General features: G+C 40.0%; 1 protein-coding gene across 1 annotated transcript; it reads left to right on the top strand.

The window, feature by feature from the left end:
• Nucleotides 1-10,361: 10,361 nt before the first annotated feature.
• LOC102784134 (Krueppel-like factor 6) lies at nucleotides 10,362-18,365 on the top strand. The gene is made up of 4 exons (XM_006808432.3): nucleotides 10,362-10,710; nucleotides 12,910-13,492; nucleotides 14,436-14,559; nucleotides 15,476-18,365. Exons 1-4 carry the CDS (start codon nucleotides 10,609-10,611, stop codon nucleotides 15,525-15,527), a joined length of 861 nt encoding a protein of 286 aa, XP_006808495.1. The 5' UTR covers nucleotides 10,362-10,608; the 3' UTR covers nucleotides 15,528-18,365.
• Nucleotides 18,366-25,747: the final 7,382 nt, after the last annotated feature.

The following is a 25,747-nucleotide window of genomic DNA, read 5'->3' as shown; positions in this document are numbered from 1 at the left end:
CCGTAGGATGCTGCGGGCCCTCTTGAGACAACCATGCAAAGGTGGACTTGCTGCTTGTTTCAGAGCACTGTCCTGCTGCATAACCCGAGTAAGCTTGAGCTTCGGGGTGGGGACTAATGGCTGGACATTCTCCTTCAGGATTTTCCAGTAGGGAACAGAACTCATGAAATCATCAATTATGGCAAATCGTAGAGGTCCTGAAGCAGCTAAGCAATCCCAAACCATCACGCTACCACAACCATGTTTGACGTTCTCTTTATGAAATGCTCTGTCACTTTTATCCCAGACATAATGGGAAAATACACCTTTTCCCTTAATAAATGAAAAACCATCAGCTGCGGTTTGCATTTACTCTGGTCGTCTTCGTCTAATATTAAGATTTGTCTGTTGAGCTGAAAAGTGTGAAAAGAAACGTTTCTTTACTTTTTTACAGCACTGAATGTCTCATTTCATTTAAGTGTCATTTTAAAATTGTGGTATTGTGCAAAAGTATCTTGTAAGGACTTACTTAGGTTTAAGTTGCTAAACTAATGTATCTCCAAGTGTCCGAACCATTAACATAATTCCTATAACAAGAAAAGCAATGGTGCAGTACAATATAAGCCATTATGGAAAAACTGCATTTTTTTTATTACGTTACCGGTATTAACAGGCCCTATGCATATCTCATTCATATGATTCAGTCGTACATTCCCAAGGCACTGTTTAGTCATTTTAAAACCAGCTCTCATCTTTTTTTCTGCTTTGTCAGGTAGAGATTCTGATGATTCGACTCATTAATTCAAGCCCCTCGCTAAGTGCTGGACTGGTAATGGAGATGAGGAACCAAACTGCGCCCATCTTTGAAATCTGTGGCACGATACTGTGGAAATGTAGCTTCATTATGGCGCAACATGCACTTAACTAGTGTTATTATAGCTGTCCACTGGTTAATATGATGTAGAAAAGCAGTGAAAGGACAACGGAGGGTTTTTGACAGCATGTGATAATAATCCGTCGACAGCTTGAAAACATCTGAAGAGATTGTTCTCAGTGCCGATATATGACAAACAACAGAAGTGTGTACTTGGGTTTTATTCAATCACAACCAAAAGTTGAAGTTACTATTCAATAATAAGTCGTTGTTTTAATTTTAGACCATCAATCACACGCAAGAGTTAAATTCATCGATTCATATCTCACATTTTTCTCTGGGCGAAGCTGCTGTCTTATTCCACCAAGGATCAGCGTTCAATTTATCTCACTCCTGCTACAATTCAACAGAGGTGATAAATCTCCAGAGCTAAAGCAAAAGCTAAAACAACTGACCTCAGCGCTCATTGATAAGGGCTGCGCTCCTCTAAACTGAAATCAATACTTTATCTTTTACATTTTTTACATCACACACATTTAGCTGATCGTGTGGATAGGATGCTTCTTTTTGTTCAGAGATGCTGAATTCTTCAGTTTCACTTTATTTCAACAAGAAGATACACCCAGCTCCCTGAAATTCAGGCACATATGTACAACTAAAACAATGCAAACAACTAAATTATATGATTTTTTTCTTCTGCAAAGAAAAATGTCTTTGACAACCACATTTGTAATGGGTCTGTGAAGGTTCTCAGTCATCCAGGTCATTGTAGTCAAAGGAGCTTGCAAAGAAAAGTGTCTGGAATTCTAGACGCTTTTCTTTGCAAGCTCCTTTGACCACATTTGTAATGCATACAGGGAACAAACTTGTGACACTCTGGCTCCTGGTTAGACTTTTTGCCATTTGATCACCCTGCTGCTCTATCAAATCTACAACAAAAGCACAGTGTTCAACAAGAGGATGCTTTTCGCAAGAGACCAAACCACAGAAATTCTGCACACTTCACAGCATATTGGTCAAGGTAAAGTGAAGGATTGTGTTTCTATGGAGTAACCGGTCATGAGACAAGATGACTCACAGTCAGCTGTTGCTGTTTCCTCCTCAGCACTCTGGCTGCCATCAGCTATTCCTGTAAATGGCCCTTTGATTACAGGTGTGTGCACACAAACACACAAATTCAGATATGCACAAACACACACACGCGCGCGCACACACAAACAAACGTATGCATGAATGCATTCACCGACACAGACTGGAATAAGTGCATTCATGCACCAGCGAACAGTTTTGTACACAGGTCAACACTCCTGTTACAGCAAATGCATGATTCCATTTCAGCTGAGCTAAAGCCCTACAGGATTACTATCTGCATCATCTTCTCTATAAATACAAGAGAGTAGAACAAGATTACAGTCCATAAATTATTAGTTGCACACACTGAAGTGAATTATATAGGCAAGCACAAGGGACGGGTTCTCCATATGTGCATCTACCTGTGATGTAATCACTGTAATCAGAATGATCGGCATTGCAACATTTAATAGAAATTAGTAGAAAAAAATGCAGTAGAAAACTCTAACCTGCAGTTTGCAGGCATTTGCGGATAAATTTCACTGTAGAAAGTTAACATCAGTTCTTAATCCTCGCGTAGCATAACTGTATTAAGTCGCATTGCTGCTTCAGAAGTGCCATGTTTTTTGCCGTGTTTTGTTCTTTGACATGGCACAACCTGAAACAATGTGTATTGTTCATTAAAATAAAGCTTTGTGTCTGTTTACACACACACAAGAACTTTAATTTTCTGAAAAAGCTTATAGTTAGTTGACACTGAACCCTTAGTTATGTTGCTAAAAGCTCAGGCTGCTGGAAGACCTCACATAATGCACTCAGCACTTATTCTCCACTTCCACCTTTTCACTCCCGGTGTGTTTTTACACCTCTATTAAGCATCATTAACTTTTATCGACTCTCTAATTTTGTGTTTTATCCCATTTGTTGTATCTCTCTGCTCTGGTTTTTGTTATCTCTTTTCTCTAAGGCAGGTCCTGCTAGTGATGTCTTTCCTCCTTACCCTTGCTTAACGCTTGCTTAACCAGTATACCGTACAACATTTAGCATCTTGAGCTTACTGATGGTGTGAACTCTCAAAATATAAATAAAACTGACGTGACTTGAATTAAATTCAGTTCAGTTTAATTAAACTGGTTCATACTATGTGTTACCACAAGTCTTACATATATATGTCACTGAAAACAAGCTTTACAACTTAACGTTCGTTTTATGCCACTCAGATGATCATGGCATGGAGTCCTGGACGTTTTATTTCTCAGCCGCCAAGCTATGCATTACGGTTGCCCAAGGGCACATGTGGCCTATTCTTTTAACAAAAACAAAAGAAGCTGTTCGCTGCTCAGTCAAGTCATACAAGGTTTCCAAATGACATCACACACTAATTAGCACATCAATGCATTTGCTACACCACTTCGGTTTTTCCCAAGCTTGTAGCAGGCTGAGTGTATTGCAATTCGTCGGACACTACCGTCTTTCAGGTCAGCATCAACTGCACTAATTTGTTTTCAAAATGCTTTGGGACTCCACACAGGACTCCTAATGGTTGGCAAAGTGTTTGGAGCTCTCGCTTGTCCCTTTTAAAAATGATGTCACCAGCAACAAATTTACCAACACTTGCCAACATCGCACTTCTTATCACTTAAAAGCTTTTCATATATGCCATGCAAGACATATAGGCACTCACCGCCCCTATACATTTATCTGAGTCTTTCCAGCACCCTCTTCATCACGTCTTCTCTCGGATCATTGTGTTAATGCTCCCCTGGGTTTCTTGAATTAAATCAGACGTTCCAAGAAATAGTTAACATACTGTAGTCATTTAAATCTGACCTCGATGTACGAGAAGATCATGTGACGTGATCCTTGAATGAGATAATGCAGAGTCATGGCTCACCTAATGTACAGCTGACAGGTGGAAATAGCTGAAGCAGAATTATTTCACCATGAAAATCTCTGTCATTGTTGCTCACATTTTATTACACTTGGGTGCGTGTTTATTTATTATAGCTTGTATTATTATTGTAAAACCATATTGTGTCATTTGTGTAATGTGCCAGACCATTGTGATGTAAAGAGAGCTAAGTCAGATGCATTTTTAGGATGGTTAGGCTCAGCTTTAGAAATAAGGTGAGGATTTTCCTTCACTTTGGGCGACAGCTGAGGTGATTTGGGCTTCTCACCAGGATGTCTCCTGGGCTCCTTCCTTTGGAGGGTTTCCAGGAGCGCTCAACTAGTGGGTGGCCATGAGGGTAGACCCAGAACTCGTAAGAGGGCCATCTGGCCTTTAAGTTTCACAAGATGATTTATTTACCTCATTTTTCAGTTTGATTGTGAAAAGGGGGAAGTGAGGTTATGTTGTTATAAAGCCATTGAGTCAGTACATGCAGAAGTTTAGAGAGGATGAATGAGTCAACAAAAACAACAAATGAACATTTTTTCACCTTCCGAATGACACACAGTTGTTGTTTTTTGTTTTTTTTTCCATCATGAGGTCTCCCTAACCTCAAATGCATGTTTGTTATTGCGTAGCCATGATGATGAAGAAGTACTGTTTGCTTCCTGTTTAAAAATGAAAAGACCGTGCACTGTTTCATAACCTGATCAGGATGTTTATTAATGTTGCCATGACAATGGGAATCCCCTATGTTAACCTAAACCCTTCCCCAGACCTAAATTAACAAAGTTTCTTTTGTTTTGATTTCTTTATGCTGTTGTTTGTGTGTGTGTGTGTTGGGGGGGGGGGGTCCAACATTACACCTACATTGTAATGTTGGACTGCTGGGAACTGAAAAGCTTGTTCAAAAGCACTTTAAGAGCAGGTGTTGAAAAAGGGAAGAGCATGTCTGTTCTATCTCCTCAGGATTTGCAGCAGTACTCCCATGAGATATTTTTCTCTTCTAAACACAGCAACTGTGAAACAGGATTCCACTCCCTTTAATGACAGAGGTCTTATGATTCTGATTCATCCACAGTGCATCAAAACCCAAGATCAATAGGACATGTGATGTAATGAACCAATTAAATTAACTCTGCTTGTTTTGCTGCAGTCACTCCACAGACTTTTGCTTATTGTGCCTGCTCCCTGCTTTTACACACTGTACTTTTCTTTCACTATGAATATCTTTGCATTTTGATTAGACTCAAGTAAAAGGCAGTTGGGGTGCTACACACTAAATGTGTTAGCAAAATCAAGTCTCTCATGCATCCAAATTGTAATTCCACTAAATGGCATAGATTTGTGAGACTATCAATCAAAACCGCAGACACAACATGTGCGGCTTCTAAATCATTGTCATTTGTTATTATGCTATCTGACTTTTCTTTCCTAATGGCAACAACAAAACTTTTTAGCCTAATTGCAGCCATGGATTTCTAATCAGGCACCAGACGCTGTTTGCAAATTAAGAACTGGCCATTATCTGCTGTGCATAGAATTTTAGGACAGCTAATTAAAAGTGAGTGACCACTTTTTGGCATGCTTTCCAAATGCAGGATTTCAATTGTGTGTAGTGGATGCAAAACAGGCAATGGGTTGTTTTCTCTGCTTGATTCCTGTCATTGTCTATGGTTAGACTTTTAAAAAAGACCTGACTTTGTGGCCTGTGTCATGTACTGGCTGCTTATTCAGTTTGCAGCATGTGGTATGAATACAAAGTTGTGTTTTTAGCTGTTAGCGGTGTTAAAAGAAATGGCAGCATGTCCTATTATCAATAAAATTATGTGTAAAATCAATTAATAATAATGGTGTAGACTGAAAAAAATGGAAAACCCTTTGTTTTACATGTGATGTGATATTTTTGATAAATCGTTTCTGAACCAGTATTGTTTGCATCGTTTACGTAATTGCAAACCTGCCCAGTGTCGGGTAGGAAAGCCATTGTATATGAAGTGCTGAGACGTAGGACAGATAAATATTCAAATACACACAGGATAGATGGCATGATAGTATCTGTGCTGCTTGCCTGCATGCTGTTTATGGCCAATATTTTGTTGCTATGGATTCATCCTAACACAGATCAGCATCCCACGTGCATTGCAGCCAAGATAACTCATGGCAACCATAATTATATGACTCGTTTTCTTTGCATCGGCGTCCACCACACAGAACAAAAAATTGGCAGAAATCTGATTTGATGACATATCTACAGAGACGATAAATATAGACTTCATGCAGGAAGTGCTTTTTTTGTTTGTTTTTTATGACAGCAAAAGTGTCACTTTAAAACGTTGTGACTGTACTGCATTCTTGGGACAACAGAATAGAATAGAATAGAATAGCCCTTTATTGTCAATGTACAATAAAGGGAAAAACATGCTCCATACAAGCCACAACTGCAATAACTAATGCAAGCCAAATGAAAATAATAATAATTTCCCCTCAATGAAAATGTATTTCTAACATAATTCGTATCCCTTTTTCATGCTACATGCAAATGATACATGAATATATTCAGTCTGCAGACAAAATCTGCTTATGCTGTGCTGCTGATGGAAACAGTGGGTCCAAGCTGTATTTAACAGAGAGAAGTTGCTTACAGCAGCATATTAAAAACAAACTGTGCATCCTTGTTAAAACAAAACAGAAACCATATGTAATACCAGTTAATATATAGTATCTAAGTAGTATAAATCAGGTCACAGATACATACTCCAAGTAAGCGGTCCCTAACCTTTTTTGCGCCACGGACCGGTTTAATGTCAGACAATATTTTCACGGACTGGCCTTAAGGTGTCGTGGATAAATACAACAAAATAAAATGATATGACAAAGACAAAAACTGTGGTATTTTTTAAAGATAATAATTAATGCGAATTCACTGTGTAATTGTGTAACTTCACTAGCAGCGTCCTCCTGAAATGCGTCAACAACATTGAGAGTAACATCCTCCTCTCTGCCCCTCAATGCTCTCTGGTCGCTATGGTAACGTGTAACTATTTCTTTCAAAATAAGACACACAACTACAACACGGGAAAAGAACCAGGGAAACCGAGTTAACGATAAAAACCCTGAAAACCATAAATTTTACACCCGAGCCTCAACTCTTGCAGCCTGGTACCAAATGACTCATGGACCAGTACGTGGCCCGGGGTTTGGGCACCACTGCTCTAAGGTACTGGTATTTCCCTACCATCACTTACATTAAATATGATGTTAATACACAAGGAATCTCTCTATTCCTTAGAGATATATGCTTTTCTTGCTTCTCTATTTTCTTCATAACATCATCATTACAATTTCATCCTCTGGTACACTACTCATGTCCAATAATCTTTTTTTTACTCTCGTTCCTCACAGTGACCTCTGTTATTGTTTCTTTCCCTGTTCAGGCAAACTTTCCAGCCAATTAGCATTCTCTTCAATGCATAGCATCATTAGCATCAAGCTAGGCACCGTTAGCTTTTTAAGAAAATTGCGTTCAGATGTGTCTTTGCACCTTCATCCAGACAGCCACAAACTGCTTACAAGTGTTACATTTTTATTCTGTGGTAGCTTAGCTTTGATTAATTCCATTTTATATACAGTGCTGTGAAAATGTATTTGAAACCTTCCTCTTTTGTATCTTTTGCGTATTTCTCACACTTACATGTTCCACACCATCAAACAAGTGTTTATTTTAGACAAGGATTTTTTTCATGTGATTTTGTTCACGGTATTAAGGGACTAAAGCTAGCCAAACCTACTTGGCTGTATGTGGAAAAAGTAATTATTTCAATTACTTGAAATAAAATCTTGAATTAACTGTGATTAACCTAATTTTCTGGGAAGCTGAGCTCAATTTCATTATTTCACTGATCACTGCCAGACCTGCTCAATCAATAAATCGCTTAAACACAACCTGATAACTTAAAGCAGGCTAAACAAACTAATGTAAAGAAACTCAAGAACAGATTGGAAACAAGTCATTGACATCCATCAGGAAAATATATGGTGGACTGATGAGACAAAAGATGAACTTTTTGGAAGGTTTGAGTCCAGAAACAGCATTTCATCAAAAGAACCTTGTGCTAGAGTCAAATATCACGATAGTAGTGTCATGGTTTGGGGCTGTTCTGCTGCTTTGGGACCTTGCCATATTTGATTCTGTTGTCTAACAGAAAATCCTGAAGGAGAATTTCTGGCTATTAATTTGCACCCTAAAGCTCAAACTACTTGGATTAGCTGGATGTGTGTATGATTTGGCATGGCCTTAAACAGGCTGTTCATGCTTGAAAACCCCTCAATGTGGTTGAATTAAAACAATTTTGCAAAGAAGAGTAGGTCAAAATCCATCTGCAGGAAAGATTCATTGCCAGTTACAGCACACACTTTATTGCAGTTCTTGCTGCCAAGGGTTGCACATCAAGTCAATGGGTTTGGGGAGCAATTAGGGGGTAATTACTTTATCACATATAGCCTTTTATGTAATGTTGCAAATATGCAAAAAATAAGGACTCACGAAGGGGGCAAATACTTTTTTCACAGCATTGTAAATGCATCTGTTGTGTGGAAACCTTCTTGTAACTTTCATCGTGCACGTTTTAAACATCTTGGTACATTTGAGCTGAGGGTAAAGAAATGGGCCATAGTTTCTCATCACTTAAGATTTAAGAGGTCAGTCTCAATAAAATTATGTAATAATAATCAGGGTGTTCTGACTTTATGGTTTGTAACATTGTAAATTCTCTGTTGTCCCAATTTACAGCCTGAAAGTTTTGCAGCGATGCTTCCCTTTAGTCATGTATGTCATGACAGAGCGCCCATCCTAGTCTTATCTGTCTATGAAACCCACAGACTCATGTGAAAATGTGATGGTGCTGAGTGCTGCAAATGTGGCCACAGCTGAGAGCTCAACAAAAGAGACTCCGCTGTGGAGGCGCTCGACCGGGCCGATGTGCCAGACAATGGCGCTCTGTTCCAAACATGGTGTTTGTCACATCGCCTGCCTTTAACTTGTCAATGCCGCTGTTGTTCTGCTTAACTTTAACTTAATCTCGCATCTTATGTAATTCAGTATGAATTTTTGCTCAAATTTACTGTATACAGTATTCTAGGCACTCATAATCTTAATGATAGCTCAGTGTTAGTCATAGTGTTTGGAGTGATAGAGGACACATTCAAAGTGATTTAAGTATCAGTTAACCTTATTTGCTGACAGGATGTGAGGAATCTGACTCCCTATTTAACAAAATAAAAGTCAAATTCTTGCACAAGCTATAGTTTCTATCAACTGTATTTCAAAACGTGGAAATTATCACCTGTGGGACTTTTTTTTAATGAACTGAGTTTTTATGCAAACAACATAATAAAGCATGAAGCATAGCACACAAGGAGGACATAGATCTCATCCTATACCAACTTGTACATGTATTAACACAGATTAATATTCATGTTTCTTTGATCTCTGGGAGGAGAGATGTGGGAAAGCAAAGCAATTTACATTCAAAGGAGTGAAAGAGGTAAATATATTTCTGGGAGTGTGCCAGAATGTATTTATAACGTGTCATATTAGAGTAGAGGTATACTGCTGTCTTGCATTAGGAACTCTCACCATGCACCATGGGTGGCAACACTGTTTTTAACCTGTTCTACTTTCCCCCTTCTAGAGGAAATAAGTTGATGCGGTTTTACAAGCAACTACAGTCATACACTTTCCTGCAAAAGCAGTACGCTCTTAAGAGAGCCACAGGTGACTGACATTAAAACGCACACATCCGCACACAGCGCCTGCCAATGTGCATCATTCCCAGCAAAATCTAACCTGTCCCTCACGGTATGCCTCAAGCTGCTGCCACTACAATAACCCGCACAGCATTATGTGAATAATCATCTTTATGGCAACTCTATTATAACTTAATAGCTTATTAAATTGTCTACACTGTCACAGAGAGACTCATAATAATGCTCATGGATCTCTGGGCAGCCATGAAAAGATGAAGTCTATCACATTTGTTTCACAGAGCACAGAAATTGATCAGGTTCTTGATGATCCCCCCGAGTCTGCAGACGCGTCTGAATATTGTTGTCATGAACTTGCGTTTTACAGGCAGGAGAGCAATTTTCTTTACAGACTCACGCTCGTAAGATTCATAGCGCAACTCGCCAAGAGAACGAGAGTAACTAGTGCGTGTGTGAGGAAATAAAGATAGCCATGTCTATTTAGAGACCGATGCCGCTGCCACTAGCGGACGCTTCTCCTGCCGCTGATCCGGAGCGGCTGACGCTCAGAGTCGAATCAGTAGAAAACTCAACTTCCTCGTTGTGGTAAAACAGGAGTCTCGCTTATATACGGTTCTAAAAATAGCGCTGATTTAGTCCAATGGGAGCCAGAGAGGCTTCTAGTTCTGCACCAATCACGGCACACAGGATGACTCGGCTCTCGCTCGTTATTGGTCGGAGGTGGTCTGGTAGGCCTTTGTAAAGTCCCTGCAAGCCCATTGGTAGACGTGCCGTAACGTAATGTAATCACATGGGGGTGGGTTTGCCTGTAATTTTGAATCGGGGGGGAAGTTTACAGTGCGCTGACGGACTTTTGCAGAGTTCGGTGTTGTGCGCTCACGCTCAAAACCTCCACTGGAAGTGCACGACTCCAGACTAGTATACATGCAAATACAGCTAAGACTCCAGCTTCTCTCTGAACACATCAGGCTTCGTTTCCTCACAAGCTTGAATTCGCTTCTCCTTGTGGCTAAATCTCAGGAGTGAAATGGATGTCATCCCTATGTGTAGCATCTTCCAGGAGCTCCAAATTGTGCACGACACCGGATACTTTTCAGCTTTACCATCTCTGGAAGAGTATTGGCAGCAGGTAGGCTGACGACTGATTCCAAACACTCGATTCCTCAGTTTGACAGATAGTGCCACGGGCTCGTGCGTGAAGTGCCAGCAGAGTGCGTAATTTCCAGAAACTTGTTTTAAGTGACAGCTGCGCGCCGACTGGCAAATGTCAGAGTAGTTTCATGTAATGTGAGCGCGCGTTTGATTCAGTAATGCAGATTTATAAATTTATTTCTCAAAACTTGGTTTGCCTCCGGTTATAGGGGAAATGGTGCAAGTTCCCCTCGTGACAGATCTCTTAGGTATTTTTATAGTATGTTTGTAAAAATGCGGACTTATTACGTGTCTTCTTTAGTTTTTTGACGCATTTCATAAAATATGCTTTAAATTACTTGTACTTTTACAGTATTTTCTGGTGCTACGGCGCGCGCACAGTTGTTCAGTGGTGGTTTGCTCGTATTGTGGACAATTTCGGCTCAGGCATGCAGGTTATACAGGCACATCGGTTTGTGATAAATGAAAAACACGCCGTGTTGCAGATTTAGCGAGTGAATGGCGTGCCGTGCGCCTTTGCGCGTATCTCCTCCTCCTGACTTTCTCTCTGCCCCCTCTGCCTGCCGCTCACTCCCTCTTGCTGTCACACGGACCCACACATACAAATGAGAGTGACAGACTGTCAGAAAGAGAGAGAATAAGAGAGAGGCTGGTTTCTATTGAACCGTTGCTCGACCAGGCGGCCGCCTGGTTGACAAAACAGTGGAGTTTTGCACTGGTAGTGACGGGAAGGGTACAAGTCGCTTCTTGCTCAGATTGGGAAATGAATTGGCCTTACTCTTCAGTCTTCTCTGTCTCCCCGTCTATCAGATATGGCCGGGCTTCATTCCAAGTCGCCCTCTCAGGCATTTAAAGCTCGCCTGGGATTTATCCAGCTCTGCTGACAAGAAACATATGAAGTCAATGCCTTCTTTTTCATTCCCAAGACACGAAGATTTTCCCATGATAGTCCTCTTTTAGAATATATATATATACACACACGAAAGGTGTTTATAGTTGCTGCCTGGTACCTGTGGTTTAATTTTATTCCATCTCATCCTCCATCTCTAGATAAGCTTTATTTATTCACTATGGTATTATTATAATATTTTTAAGAGGTTGTTGGTGAGATTTGTCGTTCGTCCTTTATTTTAGCGTTTTGTCAAGTGATGCTTGTGCTGCCTGTAACCAGATCAGCCAAAGAGGGATAGTCCCCTCTCGGATAGTTTCATTTTCATTTTGACCCTATAAACTTCCAAGCAACTAGGAAAATGTCAATTTCTCTCTAAGGGAACAAATCGTTTTAGGAGGAGTTTGGAAAAAGTCCGAAAAACGTATTTGTCCCATGACCTCTTGGATCCAGGTTTCCTCAAGCTTTGGCTGCCACTGTTCCAGTCAGTTCTGTTATAATAACATTTGGCTGTAATTTTATATTTGCTTCATTAGGAAACTGCACAGGCCTGTTTGTGGCCTTCGTATCTGGCCTGTGCTTGCTGACTGCAGAGGGTTAAGGAAGTGCTCTCTCACTTCCTTTTCACAGAAAACAGGCCCACGATCCACAGTGGCTGTTGCAGTATTCATGCCAGGCTTTTTATGAACCCCCATGAACCAGACCTCCCTCCACTCAGTCCCTGGTGTGCTATGTTATTTCTAGCAATGCCTCCAAATGCATTATTAAATCCACATTATGTTGAATAATTGATAGATTTAAAAGATCTACAAGCACTTCCCTAACCCAATGGGGGGCTCTGTAGCATATGTAAATTTCATGACCAACCTCTGCACACACCTACACACATTCAAACCATGCCTGCGTTCGTGGGTAAGAGCACCTTGTTCTTGCAGTCTCTCAGAAGGAAATGTGGTGCTTGTAATCCTCCCTGATATGGGCTCAGAGAACACACTTAGAGCGTACTTGACTATCCTCTGCATAGGACATTGTGTCTTACTTCATTCCTGCAGGCAGAGAAGAAACAGGGCTGGTGATGTTACAGTGTCACAGCATACCCCCTTTTTTGCTGCTGCTTAGAATAAATACAGTGCAGAGGAGAATACCTGAGTCTTGTGTTTCCTGTAAAAACAAATGGTCTTTTTTGGTGGCTTTAAGGACTTTCAGGTTGAATGTAAGAGTTCTGTTACACGCCTTTGGCTCTGTGCTCCATTGAACTCATTTCTATCTTGTCTTTCATCTACACAGACATGTCTCGAGCTGGAGAGATACCTCCAGAGCGAGCCTTACGTCTCAGCCACAGACCTTAAATTTGAGACCCAGGAAGACTTGTGGAGCAAGCTGCTGCTTGCCTGCGGGGACAAGTCAAGTGAGTCGGACCCAAAGATCACCCACATTAAGGAGGAGGAAGACAATCAGGATAGCCAGAACCATGATGCTGGTGGTTTCAACTCCGATGCCAGCAGCGAGGCCTCGGACAGCTCAGAGGAGCTCTCCCCTACCCTCGACTTCACCTCCAGCTCTTTAACTGATATTCTGGCCGACAACGGCGATGACGTGGCCTCCGGCATCATCAGCACACCACCGTCCTCGCCTGAGCTCGGCAAGGAGGGCTCTGTAGCCCAGACGTGGATTGGGATACAGACAGTGATGCATTCAACAGGGAAAATAAGGGCTGGGGGCATGGAGAGGAGCCTGGAAAGGTCAGGTCTGACCAGCGGGGAGGCATCACCTGACGGGAGGAGGCGTGTGCACAGGTGTCACTTCAACGGATGCAGGAAGGTGTACACCAAGAGCTCGCACCTCAAAGCACACCAGCGGACACACACAGGTAAACTGGCCTGACAGTGAGCCTTTCGAAAGCGATGATAGCCGAACTGAAGCGCTGAGTTATTGCTCAAAGTTCTGAAAAAAATACTCCCACATACTTTGAATAGTTTGTCAGGAGGAATGCCCTCAACTATGACCTAATTCACACAGAGGAACGTGACTTCATGCAGGGCAAAGGGAGGCGGGGAGTGCGTGAGAGAGGGAGAGAGACGCGAAGGGGAGGGATGTTCTTTTGTGGCCGAGCAGCACCCAGAGGATGTGGATCCTGAAAACAAATCAACAGTTCTCAGATTTCACCATGGGAAAAGCTTCCGAAACTCGCTCATTTGCATACAACTTCCCAAAAAAGAGAGACAGAGAGAGCGAGTGAGACATTATGGGAATCTGACATTTGCACTGTTTTGTTAGGGGCTCAAATGTGAGCAGTTTCCCTTGTCACCTTTGACCTCTGCCAGGCTGTTTACAGCTTGGCCCTCCATTAGCAGATGAAGTCACATTCCTAGCATCGTTCTCCAGCCACGTTAGCCACATGGTTAATGATGGTTAATGGTCTGTAGGACCATTAGGAACAGTCTCTATTTTTTTCATGTGGCTCGCCCCCTGTTACATAAGCCTTCTACTCTAACAGCTTCTTACAGCTGCATACCACAGCTCTTGAGGCCCACAAGGCACGAGGTTGTTTTTCTATTCGTCTTACAGTAGTCAGCCCAATCTGCTAACCACCTGCACAGGATCATATTTATTTTACTTGTACTGTAAATATTGGCTGTATATCTGAGAAATTGTAGTTTAAAATATTTATATTGTGATTTAGAAATTCTTAACTCTCTGGTAAACCTGCAGAGGCTGCTTGAATAGCTAAGTAAATGCAAGGTTCTGAACTCAGATGAAAAATGACATGGCTGGCTTTAATATTTTGCTTTTCTTTACGTTCATTCTTGTAGGCGAGAAGCCTTACAGGTGTTCATGGGAAGGCTGCGAGTGGCGCTTTGCACGAAGCGATGAACTCACCAGACACTTCAGGAAGCACACTGGAGCAAAGCCATTTAAATGCAGTCACTGCGACAGGTGAGATGGTTTTTATTGTCATATGTCATCATAATTAGTCACATTCTTCTTCTTTTTTGTTACAATAGCAAATGCCTCTCAAAACAAAGTGCTGTAAAATAATTTAACCCCTCTTCATAAGAACTACTCCCCTTCTTTATATTTTGGGTGCCAAGCACTTCTTTACTGACAAAGAAAGCAGCAAATTAGTTTATCAAAATGACATGCTAGTGGGAGGGATGAATGAGGGTTAAGGATGAAAATGGTTGAGGTCAAGGGGGTGGATAAAAAGAGAGTCGAGTACAATGGATGGGAGGAGTGTGGTGAGACTGAACAGCGTGAAGTTTGGGTCTCTTCTACCAGGGCGCTATTTAAAACATCAGCCAAACCTATACAGACTGGGATAAGGGACTAGGTGGAAGGGGGAGGCATGAGCCCATTCTTTCAATCTATCACATGTTCATGTTATATAGCACAGAGTAAGAATAGTATCCGATACCAAACAAGCAGAATAAAATTGGCTGCATAGCCATAGGTACTTTAATCTAAATGGAATCCAACAAGCGTCTTTGGTGGGTGAAAAAGAAGCTTTATATTGTTTGTTTCACTGGTTTCACATGTTAACAAACCACCCCAGGGTTCTTGTGTTGATTAGCGTCTCGGATGGATGTGTGAACATTCTCCTTCAATTAAAAATGAGATTTTTCATTTCCTTTCCTTTCATCTCCTGCAGCCGAAGTGATAGCTTTGTTTATTACAGTGTTTCGGGGTTTTTTTGGTCTATTAATTGATTCAGTTGAATTTAGAAGCATTTTGCTTAGTCATTGTAGCCTAGTTAGTTGTTAATATAAGCAACCTTTTACCTTCAACAAGTTATAGTCATTCGTTTAGTTCTTCAGTTTAGTGGCTGGATCTGATGTTTTTCTTCTCTTCTTAGGTGTTTCTCCCGTTCTGACCACCTGGCGCTGCACATGAAGAGGCACATCTAAGATGGTCTTCATGTTGAGAGCTCTGAGGGATGATTTGGGTTAATTGTCCTGACCTGTGGAGATCAGCGAGGCCGGTGTGTCCTGGGAGCATTAACAGGGGCACCGTCGTGTTCCAGTCAGTGGAAAAACATGAAGCAACGCAGGCTATTATTTGCACCATACTTAGTGCCTCCAACACCTCGCTGTGGTGATTGCTCTTGAAAGGCTTTTATGGAGGAGCGGGAGGGCAAAAAGAGACTCCAAAAATGGGAAAGATCTAGGCTGGAGAAGATGGGAAGAGACTCTTCTGTATGGTGTTCAACGCTTTATTCCTGGAGAAATTTGGGACTCCAGGGGTTGGGGTGCCATTCCTCCACTGACAGTGTGTTTGCCTGTGCGCATGGGGACTGTGAGTGCCTGCAACTGGATGCCTGTGCTGGCTTTATGGAGTGGATGGAGCTTGCATTGTGGAACTGCGAGTGAATGACATAGCAAGGGTGATGTTATACTCGGGAGGTTTATTTTTTCTTGTTGAGGGAGGGTTATGTGTTGTCTCTCTAAGAATGAATGCAAGCAAAAAGTTCTGTCTGTCATGACTGATTCTGTCAGCTGTGGAGAGGAGTAGGGGGGTAGTTTAGTGGGGCTGATTGGATAGAGATTGCCCCCTTTCTGCCTGGAGGTGAAACTACAGCTCCCCGTCTAAAAATGGGAGGTTGTTTTGTTTAGTGCAGCTATTAAATGTGCAATGTATTACGTAGCCTGTCTCAAAACATACACGCTATAAAGCTCATTTTGTTTTCCACTGTGTAAGCTTTGTATCTTAAAAAGGAAAAAAAACAAAAACAACAACAATTGTGCACAGTTATTGCCATTATATCAGAAGTTGCATGGGATCTGGGGATGTGTTGCTCACCTTATAGGACAACAAAATTCCATTCAAGAGCAGCTACCTTCATAATACTCAGTATCATAGTATTGTACAAAACACATAAGGCAGTCATTTTGTTTTGCCATATTTTTTTTCCATTCTCTTTATAAGTTGGGGATACCACTGTTTGCAAATATTTTGATTGTGGAATTTTTCTTCCTTTTTCTTCACTTTTGCTTTTCTCTTTTGTTCTGTCTGTAAATGCACTGTTGACCTTACCGATGCCTTATGTAAGTGGCCTTGTCCTGTTGAATAGATCACTCTGTTATACATACACACATACACCAAATGACCATTGCGAATGCAGTTGTGCGTTATTGAATAGCTTTATAAAGGCTCTGATCCATACAGTTGCACCTTTTGCCCTTTTCCCTCGCGACAAACTCCTCTAAACTCTTGAATATTAAAACAAAAGTAACTATATCAGCTTCATAACGACTGCCATTTACACGTCTGTGTTAAATATATCATAGATATTTCAGAACTAAATCATAGTCTTCAAAATTATCCAGATCTGAGACAGAATTGTGGAGAACTTGGAAAAGCAATTCACTTTTATATTGATTTACTACTATGTAGTATACGATTGCGTGGATGCACTTCAGATTAACTGTAACTTGCTGTCAGAGGTACAGAGTCTTGGAAGCACGTTCTCATGAAATGTTGTGTGGTCAGCCACCGAGAGTGGCAAATCAAGATTTACTGCAAAGGCAACATTTACATTGGGTCCATTATGTCAAGGATATATTCTCAAAAGCAAAGGATGACTCGTTTAAAGTAGGCTAATGACCACATTCTCAGTCACGAGAGTGGTTTGATATTGGATGTTTCGGGAAGTCTCACCTCCAAGGTGAGTCAGTGTCTTTACTCAGTTCTAGTTTTAACAGCCCACGATCTGACTTAACGGTACAAAAAACCAGTCCAACCAGTTCAACTGAGCTGTGTTTCAGAGCTAGAGGTTTGTGCTGGTAACCTAAGGTGAGACAAGGACAAGCTGTTTGTACCAACTTCACTATGTTCACGTTTCAACAGAGGTAACATGACTTCGTCACACTTCTCAGTGAGCTGAAACAAAAAAATCCGATGAGCGCACAAGTGGATAATCTCATGGCCACTTTCTCCACTTGTAGAAATATTTTGGCGCCGCTATATTACACACAGAAATTATGACAGATGGAAAATTTTAGAAAGAACATTCATTCATTCATCAGTTACTTAATGTCTCACTTTGTCAACATCACAGGTAGCCTTGTTAAAACTCAACACGTCTCCGGTGAACCTGTTGAATATTCATTTGTCTGCAATGTTATTTTTGTTTTTACACTGAGAAACACAAAGATATGTTACATTGTAAACTACGAGAATTTTGTAAGGAAGCTTCTATTTTGAACAGGTGTGGGACCAAAAACAAGTGCAGTGTGTTGTTTCCAAATGTGAACGATAAAAGGCTAAAGAATTATTGTAAAATAGATGCACTCCATACTCCTTCATTTGCTTCTGTAACATCTTTGTTTTGATTTTTGGGAGAAAAAATAAATAAAGTCAGAAAAAAAAAATGTACATTTTAAAATGACATCAGTATCGCCTAGACCCGTGGCCTATCATGTTTAATAGAGAGAAAAAAAAAAAGAAGAAAACAACTTTCAGACGTGAATTGTTCTGGACACTTGAATTGTAATAATTTTGAATTCTGGTGTTCGCTAAGTATTACGTTTTTTTATTTGCCATGTCATTTTTTCCCCAACTTGACCTGCAAAGATGCCCTATCTTTAGCTAGAGAATCTTTATTGGATAAACATGGAAAATATGAGGCTCTATTTTTGTTCATTTTATGGCATAATGAAATTTTTTCATTTGAAATTGTTTTGTAAAATAGTTTCTGTATGAATGTATTTTTTATTGGAAAATGGATAAAAAGACTATTGGTTCTACACGTGTGTTTTTTGTCTTCCATTATTATTATTATCATTATCAGAAAGTGTTTTCTGGATATTCAGCAGTAAATATTCCAGGTGAACTATCGCATCAGGGTCACACTGGCAGGGTTTCCGTGACTATAACCAGGATAAGCGCTTTTTAAAAACTTTTTACATTAAAATTTGCCAACCACTTATTCCAGTGGTTGGCAAACCTAAGCAAAAATCATTGCATGGTGTTTGTTTCATCCCTAACTGGGTAGTATTTAGCAAACATTGCACAGGTAAATTTGTTTGGGACCATTTTCAGAGACAGAAAAATAAACATCAGTGGTCAGTGAGCCTTTAGGGTAGCAGTGCGGATATATGTGGGAAGGTGCCTACAGCCTTTCCATGAACACATACACACTAATATGTGTATGTGTTCATGGAAATGAAGGAACCAGTCACCCAGGGCTCATTCATATGCTTTAAATAGCTTTGGAGAACAATCCGCTTGTTGTATTATCAACTCTCTGACTATACTTTTTCCACATCCAATCGTCTATCTGCTCATCTTTTCAACACGACACAGTACTGTGTCCTGTGTTTTTTTTAATAGATCTGAATCCAAAAACAGCCACTGTAATGCTCTACAGCCTAATAACACACACATATACACGTATACACACACACACACACACACACCCCTTTGCAAAAGCTTTTAAAACTTTACAGTGCATGTCTTTTGGTTCACAGTGTCCCGGACACCAATATTTCAGTGCTTCAGACAAGATGAATGGCCCACGTATATTTCAATATAGGATCATAATTCTTTTGGTAGAAAATAATTATACCCATGCAGCAACATTTTCATTCAGGTAGCAGCTGCAGTTTTCTTGCTTTACCACAATCATTCAATGTGTACCTTTTATTAAAAACCATTTACCTGTCACTCTTAAACTTTGCATGTGATGCTGTGCTTACGTTAGCCCAAAGATCTCTCTGTAGGTTGCAGGCATCATTGGCATTATACGTAAACTAGGCTATCTTCACTAGATTTTACTCCCAACTTTCCTTCAGTCCTTGTTTTATTTTGGGAATCGATGGAGCATTAGGGTCCTGGAATAATTTTCACGTCACACAAAGCAGATATGCCAGGCTTTAGATTCACATATCCGTAACACACAGATTATCAGCAGGCACATCTTTTAATCGCAAGTTTAACAGGGCAATGATGTATGTATAAAGAATACTTAAAACAAGTAGCACACAAAGGCCAACTAGACTGGGACCTCGACTTCATTAATAGGCCAGCTTGATATCTCTGACCAAAATAAGGAAAGTTATGTTTGCATACATTTTACTGCTAATACTTGACATGATTTTGCTGTAATTTGTAAAAATAAATAAATAAACAAATTAATTAATTAAAGAGATATTTTTAATAAAATGTTGTTACACATCCCAGATCGTTAGTTTTTTGTTACCGATTTAAATGTAGGAATGTCAAATAAACATTTTGTGCTCAGTGAGGGTATAGGACTCACTTACATGTCAACATGGTCCCAGATCTCAGCAATCCCTGAGTACAATGTTAACATATGACTAACAGAGTTTATGCCCTAAGCTGTAACAAATAGGAATTGTAATAAACTTCAAATAGTCTTCACGATTCAATACTTGATAGATAAGCAGCCGGGATACTTGTTGCATGTGAAAATTTGGGGGAAAGGAGAAATATTTAATGGTCAGACCGTTGAGATGAAAAACTTAATCTAAGTTCCACATTAGAACAACGATTTGAGTTGTTTGAAGGAATGTGCATTGTGAGGGCAATCTGTTCCTCCTGCTCCAGCCAAGAGCGCAGAGTTTTCATCTTACACTCCAAGAAATTTATGCAAATTAAGTTGTGCCACAAACAAATCCCTGATAAGAGCTTTGCACACTACACAGACAAATAGCCTCTTCATCTCCGATTGCAAGCACAAAGTGCCTCAGCTTTAACACTGCTCCACCGAGCCTGCCATGCTCTATGCCCCAAAGCCCCTAAATAATTGAAGGACTCTCAAGAGGTTGTTTTATTATTTCTTCCTTTCATTTTAAAGATATATTTATTGGTATTCCAGTTCAAATCACCACAACAAAAGCTGTATAACACCATAAAAGAAGTTTTTTTTATTCAAATGAAACAAAACTGTGAAGATTAAATAAAGAATGATTATTTTTTTTAATCCTGATATTAATAGATAGATACAACGTCAAGGCCACAAGGCCAAATTTCAATAGTTTGCCGTTTCCAAGACCGATGGAATTATTTTTGTGGTCGAGATGAAAAAACTTGAATTAATTAAATATGCATAACTGTGACAGACTCAGATTGGCCTTATTTTCTTTCTCCAGATATATCAGACTTCCCGCTGTGTGTGCTATTAAAGACAAGCATGGTATGTTGGGCTGGTCAATTTAGTGGAGAAAGTGCATAATTTTCCCTGCAGGGGAACTTGTGTATACTTGAGAAAAATGTATGGAAATGTAAAATGGAAGGTAACCAGCCCTTTCCATTTACTTGTTAAGGACATTTGCACCAGAGCTGTGATAATGGGCCGTTTTTTTCAACATTTTTCAGTAACTTTAAACTGAATCCCGGGGTTGAGCTTGTAACAATCAGACTCATGGGTGAGGTCACAGCTAGACACAGGCTGAAAATGAAGATAAAGGACAATATTGTCTGGAATGTAAACACTGGTGGTAAGTTTTCCAGAACAATCTAAAGATCTATGTGGTGATGGGGGAGTGGTTGAGTGAGCAAAAATATGCCTGAAGGATATTTAGGTTGATTGGCCCATGCACAGTAGTCAGAAAATGATTGACGCGATAAGAGGACATAAGAATTTTTGAATGAGAAGAAGCATAAGTGAGCCGGAACAAGCAACACACTGTCAATAGTGGGAAAATGACAGAAGATAAGACCTGCAGTAAATCCACAGGTCTCTGTGCAAAATATTCATCGAACTGAATTAATAACCCTTAAACTTGTCCATGACATGACAGCATTAACTGTTCAGTTTTACACCAGGCCTCCGGAACCACAGAAACATTATCCAAGTAAAGAAAAAAAACAAGCAATAAAAATCGGAGAGAGTGAATTTGCTGGTTTTTAAGCACCTCTACACTTCAACACAGCAGCTGTTCTGCCACTGGCATTCGGAGTGAGCGACAACTAAGCGCTAGGATTTTAATAATGAGCCCAACTCCCCCCCTGGCGCAACTCCATACTATAAAATGTGAATAATCATCCAAAACTATGTGGTTATTTATGGCAAATGTTATTCTTCCATATGGCAACCATATGGATACCTATCTTACTACAAACAACCCCCAATAACATTAGAAATAGCCTAAAAGAATCCACAGTTGTCTATGGTAAATGACCTGACCCCAGTTTCCCACTAACCTGAATTTCCAGACTAACCACAACAACATGTCACTCTGGTTTCTAGTCCTGCAGTAATTTAGCTCTGGCACCTCGGTCAGTCTATTGCAAAAGCGCCTATTGGGAATTGGCTAATGTCTTGGTCACTGGTACTGCTGCTTGCAGTTTTCTCAGTATAATATGCCAACCACTGATCAGAAGTCATGCTTGACCCCGAGGGTTATCAAAATGTTGACATTAAGGCACTTTATATTGTACAATAATAACACAGAGAAAACATAAAGAGCCCCAAACCCTAACAGTTAGATGACACTCAATGAACAAGCGCCTTGGCAACAGTGGGATGGAAAAAATGTCTTTTAACGGGAGTAAATCCTCTGGCAGAACCAGGCTCAGGGACAGGCTTAGCAGACACACTGTTAGGTAAAACCAGCACCAGCGTGAGAGGATAACCTTAAATCTTTCAATACATGACTCTAGGTAGAATTTAGCCTACAGCTGTATCTAATGATTTTTTTTCCTGGTTATGCAAAGAAATGTGATTTCTTTTAAATATGTTTTTAATACACAATTATCATAACAGTTCATTTGCTCAAACTAGATACCAAAGGCACATGTCAATAAATCTCAATCTTCTAATCATTATTATCTCATTTCCACATTACTGCTTGTTATTAATAATAATAATGGCAGGCCCTATTTGTCACTTGCCTGGGCCTCAAATTCAAAATGATTACAGTGATGCGTACTTTTATTTAAACACTACGCTTCACAGCAGCCATTTTTGGAGCTGTAGTCGAGGACTCAACCGATGTTAAAACAAATGTAAGGTTTGAGTCGAGCACTTTAAAGGTGCTCGACTCAAACGTAACCTTGCCATGGGTTCATGTCAACACTTGAATAATATTCAGCTTAGACTGTCACTGGTGGACATGTTTTTCACTGTGGGGTAAGGAGGATAACTGGTAGGATTTACAGTGTGCTAAAATGGACTGCAACATCAATCATACATGGCTGTTAAACTGAAATATAAAATGGATGAATGTTAACATTAGAGGGCATGTGGTTTCTTTGATACAGACAACAAGTAAACAGTGTTCTTTTGATGGCAGAATGCTGGAGCAGAGCGTTATTGAGTGCGATATTGAATATATAAATATATATAAATATTAAATGAACTGAACTAATAGTCATCAAATGTCATTTAATGTTACCTGAAATCTTAATGTAAAATATTTCAAACTCTGCGCTACACTTGCTTTGGTTCTCAGCAATAAACCATAACAAATACAGTGAATGCAAAGAATAAAGAGACATACAAATTACATCTATTAGTGAGATGATTTGCAAAGCAGACTTTAGTAATTCAAGGCCAGATTTCTCTAAATGAGCACATAGACTCCTTTTAGGTTTAGGGTCATTAACTGTGCACTCAGATGCTTCTTATGTTCACTCTCAATACCTACTGGGAATTTTAAGGATCTGATAAATATTTATTTAACACCAAATTTATGCACCTTACAGAACCTGTATCAGGTTAGATCGGGCAGGTTAGTTGCGGTTAGTTTCAACCTTAGCAAGTCAGATGCAGCATTCATATTCACAGCTATCAGTGAAATGAATGAGAATATTCAAGGTCAACCAGGAGAACAAGCTCTTCCCTAGAGCAAGGCTTCACCTCATGCACATATGTATACATACACATCCATGCATATTCCTCCCCCTCCTCTAAGCTCATACAAGCTGCATGTCCTGTGGGGCTGAGGGGGGTTGCTTCTTGAACCAGAAGGAAAGTGGAGGTCAGCGACCCCACATTGGGATGGTAGTCTGTCAAGTCTTTGCCACCTGGAAACCTTTCATCTGGTTGTAATAATCAGAGACAAAGAGCTGAGACCAAGTCTTTCTTATTTTGTATGGCACTTGCAAGAAATTTTAATGGAAATCCATTGATTTAATAAGAGTTACATTAATAGACTTAAGCAAAAATCAACGTACAAGGTTTGTTCGGTTATTTTGTTGTGTTCATTGCTGAAACTATTCACTCTTTAAAAAAACATTATGTAGTAAATACTCTTTTTGGCTGATACTTTGATTAAATCATGTTGCTAATTAGAGAGTCTTTTGGAAGGCTGAACTGATTATGATTATTTGTGCTGGATGCTTTCATTAGAATATGACATCAGTAACTCCTAAGGGCACATCAGTGAACATGATGTGCAGAAAAAGCAAAAGACATACACAAGCAAGTCAGGACAACTAAATGAAGCAATATATATACATTCAGTATTTAACACAAATCTACTGCATGGCAGTAAACCTGTTTGATCTTATGATCAGGTTTAAACAGGACTGGATAGTCTGGACTGTCCTTCAAGTGACGAAATCCATTGGGAGTGTCCTTAAGCTCTGAATACCCAGCAAACAGGTTTGCTGCACTGAAACTGGTGTTGAGACAAGTAGATGTAGATGTCTGCAAGATTCCTGCTCAAAATCTGCTTACAATTTGTCTTTACTGATATATATGAAAACAAATCTAGCTTCACCATATTACTCTGCTTTGGGAAATTAGAGTTGGAAGACTGAAGGACTAGGAAACTGCCTGTCAGGTACAATGACAACAATAGTACACAAAGTAGTTTGTATGTTACTATAGATAGATAGCCTGTGATGATGACAGATAAGATTCACACTTACGGCTAGTTACTTACTACCCTGGTTGGGTAGCGGACTCAAAACCATAACCTTCTTACCACCACTTGCTGTCATTGGGCTTTACCCTGCCTTCCACCCTATGACAGCTGGGATAGGCACCAAACCACCCCACGACCCTGAATTAGATAAGCAAATGGATGGATGGATGGGTGGAAGACAGCCAGGACAAATATATATATAAAAAAATAAATCAATGAAAAAATCAATGCTTATCAACATAAGGTTTTGTGTTTTTTAAAAACACTACAAAATTCCTTATGAAAGTGAAAACAGCCTGACAAAAACTTGTTCCATGTGGAACTCAAGACAAATGTTTTCAAGGCTTTTTTCATGCTATATGTAAACTTAAGTTTCATTTTCATTCTCTGTTTGCTTTTGTTTTATTCATTGTTTGGTTAACTTAGGCAGAAATAGTAGTTTGTATTAAAATTCTACTTTAGAAAACTCAATTTTCTACATTGCAGAGGTGAAGAGTGTCCTCAAGCAGTCTCTAAAATATGTAATACAGGCTTGTCCACTTAAAAAACATTAGTCTTAAAGGTTTTTTCAAGTTGAGTGTTTTAAAACTCTACTGAATAGATCCCATGTGACAATTTCGTGAATTTATTATATTTGGGGTTGTTTTTTTATTTGAAAAAAAGAGAACAGACTACATATTTGTTGAAAGCAATACCATTATGGCATTTTTGTTCCTCCATATATAATGTGGTAGTTTTCTCTTCACTTGTACAGACGGTGATGAACAGGTCTGGAAGTTTGAGGGGGCTGGGTCTCTAGCCAGACTCTGGGTATGGCGCCTGATGGATGGGCATTCCTCAGCCCCCACTCCATGCAACCACCCGCCAACCCTCTGACCTCCCACCCATCCTTCCCTTCCCCTACGCTCTCCTCCCATAAGTGATGAACAAGCTCATTACTATGGCCTACTGATAAAAGGAGGCCATTATCTTTTCACTGTGCACTTTGAACTATGACAAAGGAATCTACTCCTCCCTGTCTCCTGCTTCTGGTTACGTAATACAGTCGTGGCATGTGAAATAGATGGCTTTGTGCCAGTGCTTTCAGCGCATCCCACACTTGTATCTTCTCCAACATACCACCATGGCCACATACCCACAATGCTAGCTTGTTAGTGAACCGAACCTTTAATGCTTCTATCATCAGCCTGTCATTTTATTTCTGAATATATTACATAATGTTAATATAGAACAAGCACTTGGTGTTTATTTATCTGCTCCTGTGTTGTTTTAAAATCCTTTCACCTGACCTA

Source organism: Neolamprologus brichardi, chromosome 18 (assembly GCF_056152115.1).
Source record: "Neolamprologus brichardi isolate AB-2024 chromosome 18, ASM5615211v1, whole genome shotgun sequence".
Classification (NCBI taxonomy): Eukaryota; Metazoa; Chordata; class Actinopteri; order Cichliformes; family Cichlidae; genus Neolamprologus; species Neolamprologus brichardi.
The sequence above is the reverse complement of the archived record's forward strand: the minus strand, read 5'-3'. Positions and strand labels throughout refer to the sequence as shown.

What these genes read in the sequence shown, in the direction of transcription:
- LOC102784134 (XM_006808432.3), top strand. Translation starts at nt 10,609, where the DNA reads ATGGATGTCATCCCTATGTGTAGCATCTTCCAGGAGCTCCAAATTGTG. An exon ending in TGGAAGAGTATTGGCAGCAG is followed by an intron (nt 10,711 to 12,909) that starts GTAGGCTGACGA and finishes TCATCTACACAG; the next exon opens with ACATGTCTCGAGCTGGAGAG. An exon ending in AAATGCAGTCACTGCGACAG is followed by an intron (nt 14,560 to 15,475) that starts GTGAGATGGTTT and finishes TTCTCTTCTTAG; the next exon opens with GTGTTTCTCCCGTTCTGACC.